General features: G+C 42.5%; 1 protein-coding gene across 3 annotated transcripts in view; it reads right to left on the bottom strand.

The window, feature by feature from the left end:
- The window catches only part of LOC111441631 (E3 ubiquitin-protein ligase RHF2A-like), a 4,934-nt gene extending 763 nt beyond the window's left edge, over positions 1-4,171 (bottom strand). The window contains exons 1-9 of one of the 3 annotated variants that reach the window (XM_023078690.1): positions 4,030-4,171; positions 3,422-3,562; positions 3,240-3,286; positions 2,092-2,154; positions 1,895-2,003; positions 1,432-1,811; positions 1,244-1,351; positions 714-1,052; positions 27-197 (exon numbers count right to left, since the gene is read on the bottom strand). In XM_023078690.1, coding sequence (XP_022934458.1) covers positions 770-1,052; positions 1,244-1,351; positions 1,432-1,811; positions 1,895-2,003; positions 2,092-2,154; positions 3,240-3,286; positions 3,422-3,553 — 1,122 coding nt within the window. In that variant the 5' untranslated portion in view covers positions 3,554-3,562; positions 4,030-4,171 and the 3' untranslated portion in view covers positions 27-197; positions 714-769. The other 2 variants (XM_023078689.1, XM_023078691.1) reach the window with 2 other exon arrangements.
- Between the last annotated feature and the right edge of the window lie 20 nt (positions 4,172-4,191).

Raw genomic sequence — 4,191 nt, 5'->3', positions numbered from 1 at the left:
CCCCCCCCCCCCCCCCCCCCCCCCCCTCCTTTCTTCCTTATTGTATCTTTCAGTTCAGACAACAATCAACAACATCAATCTCTCTCTCTCTACACATGAAATTCTTTGTCCCTTTTTGTCTGCAAAGGTGTCACGTCGGTTTGGTTCGTGTTCCTCTGAATATCAAGTCTGGAGGTATATACATATATATAGTTCACCTGATAGATAGTTCATCTTCACATCAGATCAAAACAAGCAGAGATCTCAAGGGTGTGGAAGTACAACCCAAACAAGCAGAGATCCAATTCAAGTAAGGACGATTGAAAGAGAGATGAAAGAATTTTTTATAGCTTTGAAGGAAGTAAGGTGTGAGATCCCACTTCAGTTGGGGAGGAGAACGAAGCATTCTTTGTAAAAATGTAGAAACCTCTTCCTAGCAGACACGTTTTTAAAACCTTGAAGAAAAAAAGAGGACAAACATGCTAGCGGTGGGTTTTGGCTGTTACATAAAGCAATTCCACCCTCGGTTGTTTTTTCAAGAAAGTTGGGAGGTTATGAAGGGCAACTTTTAAAATTGAGATGAAGGAGAAAGAAAGAAAGAAGTGGAGTCATTTTAAACAAAAAACTAGTTGCAGTATGCATAAGGTTGCATCAGACTCCAATAAGAAGCAAATTAAGAGGAACTCATATGTAACCAAACAACAAGCTAGACGGTATAGTGTTTAGCTACTCACCTTCAGAAATAAGATGCTGACGACCAATGCATTTCCCAAAATTAATATGTAATGACCTAACGCTCAGCAGATGCTGCAGCACAAGAAGTTGGAGCACTGCTGCCGTTTAAAGAGTTCTGTGCGTTGCTCTCCCTTCTAGTGTGGCCACCCTGCTCATTAGAATCTTGATTCGTAATACCATCCTCTCCGGTTTTGAGACGTTGCATCATACGTGATACACTGGCAATTCCTGCGTTTACTTCTCTTCGAACTTCAGAACCAAATTCCGACATGGACGTGCTGCGTGAGAATAGCCGCTCTTTCCACCCTCTAGTACTCTTTGAAATTGATTCTTTGTACCTTTAGTACAAGAAAGCTCTTAGAACAGTTCAAGAATAAGAGCATCATCTAAACTCTTGCACATACAGTTACATATATCATATAAGCACATCATTTGCTTGCTAGTTGTGACTTCTTTACATGTGCAATGTGGGTGAGCTCGTGATCGAGTCTGGAAACTTCACTATATTCATTAAGAATTTGACACGTACCTTGTGGACGCTGCATTAAGTCTTGATTTTAGAGATTCCGAGAATGACTGAAATTCAGATGGCCCAGCTCTATCCAGATTTGGAGATGGAGAATCTCTAGTGGAGATTCTGTGAATGAAGGATCGGTATTAAAAGAATGCTAGCATCAAAGAAGCCATAACAAGAATCATTTTGAAAAAACTGTATACCGAACGTCAGATGTATCTCCTCGTACATTGGCTGAATAGTTAGATACCGATGCTGAGCGAGAAACTTGATCAGTCCGAATGGACGGAAACTGTGCAATATGCTGAGATGGTTCATCCCCATGAGGTGTTCGTGGGCTCGAAGGACTAGCAACTGTAGTACCAGCTGGCTCAGTGTCTACTCCAGAGGCCGAAACATGCTCAGAAGGAGGCGCACCAGGATGAGTGGAGAAAAGCAAGAACTGAGGATGTCCATGAGAAGATGACCGACTCCTCTGCACTTCTCGTCTACCAATATGGTGTGTCCTCCCCATCGCAGCAGCTGCAGCCAGATGTTGAATTATTCTCTCTTCAAGCTCGGTGTTATTAACGCCCAGAGGTAGCTGCATTAGAACAAAGCATCGTCTTGAATAGTTCAAATATCATCAAACCTTGAAAATTTGTAAAAGTTAGAAGATAAACCAACATGTTGCAACTCGAAATTGCCAAGAGCTGGATGATGAAACACAGCAGTATTTCTCACAGGAGTTGCTCTTATATTCCTCTCCCGTTCGACCGCCTCCAACAACTCTCGACTGCAATAACATAGACGAGTAAACATACCCCATAATATGTAAAACAGGAAGAACTGTAGATGCATCATCTGGAAGTAGAAAAGTGAACCTGGAGGGATCCTTCAGGCTGATAGCTTGCCAGCACATTGGGCATTGAGAACTTCTCTGGCACCTTGCATATCATCAAAAGACCAATTCAATTTCATATGTATAGTTTCTCCGCCAGTCCCAATGGGCAACTTTATCAAGTTGCTTCTCTAGACACACGCTACATGTAACCTAAGTTCCACCTAAGTTCCACATGCATCACACATAATGTAACAACCCAAGCCCACCGCTAGCAGATATTGTCCGTTTTCCCGTCAAGGTTTTTAAAACTTAGGGAGAGGTTTCCACACCCTTGTAAAGAATGTTTCGTTCCCCTCTCCAACTAATGTGGGATCTCACAATCCATCTCCCTTCGAGGCCCAGCGTCCTCGCTGGCACTCGTTTCTCTCTCCAATCAATGTGGGATATCACAATCCACCTCCCTTCGGGGCCCAGTGTCCTCGCTGGCACTCGTTCCTCTCTCCAATCAATGTGGGATATCACAATCCACCTCCTTTCGGGGCCCAGCGTCCTCGCTGGCACTCGTTCATCTCTCCAATCAATGTGGGATCTCATAATCCACCTCCTTTCGGGGCCCAGCGTCCTCGTTGGCACTCGTTCCTCTCTCCAATCAATGTGGGATATCACAATCCACCTCCCTTCGGGGGCCCAGCGTCCTCGCTAGCACTCGTTCCTCTCTCCAATCAATGTGGGATCTCACAATCCACCTCCTTTCGGGGCCCAGCGTTCTTGCTGGCACTCGTTCCTCTCTCCAATCAATGTGGGATCTCATAATCCACCCCATTCGGGACCCAGCGTTCTCGCTAGCACACCTCCTGGTGTCAGGCTCTGATACCCTTGTAACAACCTAAGCCCACACCAAGTAGATATTGTCCTCTTTATGTTTTCCCTTTCGGGTTTCCCCTTAAGGTTTTTAAAAGGCGTCTGCTGGGTAGAAGTTTTCACACCCTTATAAAGAATGTTTCGTTACCCTCTCCAATCGATGTGGAATTTCACAATTTATAATACATTTTACACGAGATCTCACAGCAACAATTCAATCCATGAAACAAGACTCTACCCCTAGAGCATTGAAAATGCTGGATAAACAAAACAACCAAACTTAAACAGGTGTTCCTAGTCAGGTGTATGCAACATTTCAAAAATTACCACTCAAGGATGCATTGGAGATGAAACTCATGCTTGCAAGCAGTAACCTACATGAAAGACAACAAAAGAATCATAAGAAATCCAACTCCAATCTACTACCGTGTTCATAATTAATATTGTTTTTGGATCAAGAAAAAGAAAGTACAGTCAATCAATAAACAAAAACGGGTTAACCATCGTACCGTAGAAGGATCAGTTTCACAAAACTCCTCAAGGCAGATGCTGCAAGCATCATCACAAGCTTCTTGAATCCCGCCTTCGACAAAAGCAGCAGCAGATGTCAAACGATTCTCAGGATCCGTCTCTTCCTCCATCTCCAATACCTAAAAACCATTAAACACAAACCGATGAAATCTAAACAAAACAAACAGGGTTCGCAAGTTTAAATCAATCCATCTCTTCGATCAAATAACATAGAACAAGATTCGATTTCCAAATAACTCCAAAACAAATTTGAAGCTAAAGAGCGGGAAAATGGTATCCAACAAAAATTAAAGATCGCATCAGATCGCAACGAATAATCTCGACGAACAACTTACGGGTTTACCTCGATTAAGAAATTGAAACAATCCGAGACGATGAATCGAAGAAATTCAACCCAAAAACCCCATTAAAAGTATCAGATCGAGCTCATAAAATCCCCTCACTCCCAGAGAAAACCTCTGCTAGGGGAACATATCAACAAATCTTAATACCCGCAGAATCCACCGAGGAAAAAAGAGGAAGAAAAAAATGATAATCAGAGAGAAAAAGAGAGAAAAGAAAAGCACAAAATAAATTCCCCTTTTACCTTTAATAATGGGATTGTTGTTGCTTTAGCCTCTCTCCCTCTCTAACCCTTTATTATCCATTAAAAATCATTCTGTGTTGGGAAACAAACCCACCATCAAAGCATTGGAGACTGGAGAGAACCTCAATGTCTGATCCTTACAACAACAAAAAAAAAAAAAAA

This window comes from Cucurbita moschata, unplaced genomic scaffold (assembly GCF_002738365.1).
Source record: "Cucurbita moschata cultivar Rifu unplaced genomic scaffold, Cmos_1.0 Cmo_Scf00004, whole genome shotgun sequence".
NCBI lineage: Eukaryota > Viridiplantae > Streptophyta > Magnoliopsida > Cucurbitales > Cucurbitaceae > Cucurbita > Cucurbita moschata.
This window is presented reverse-complemented; position numbering and strand designations above follow the sequence as displayed.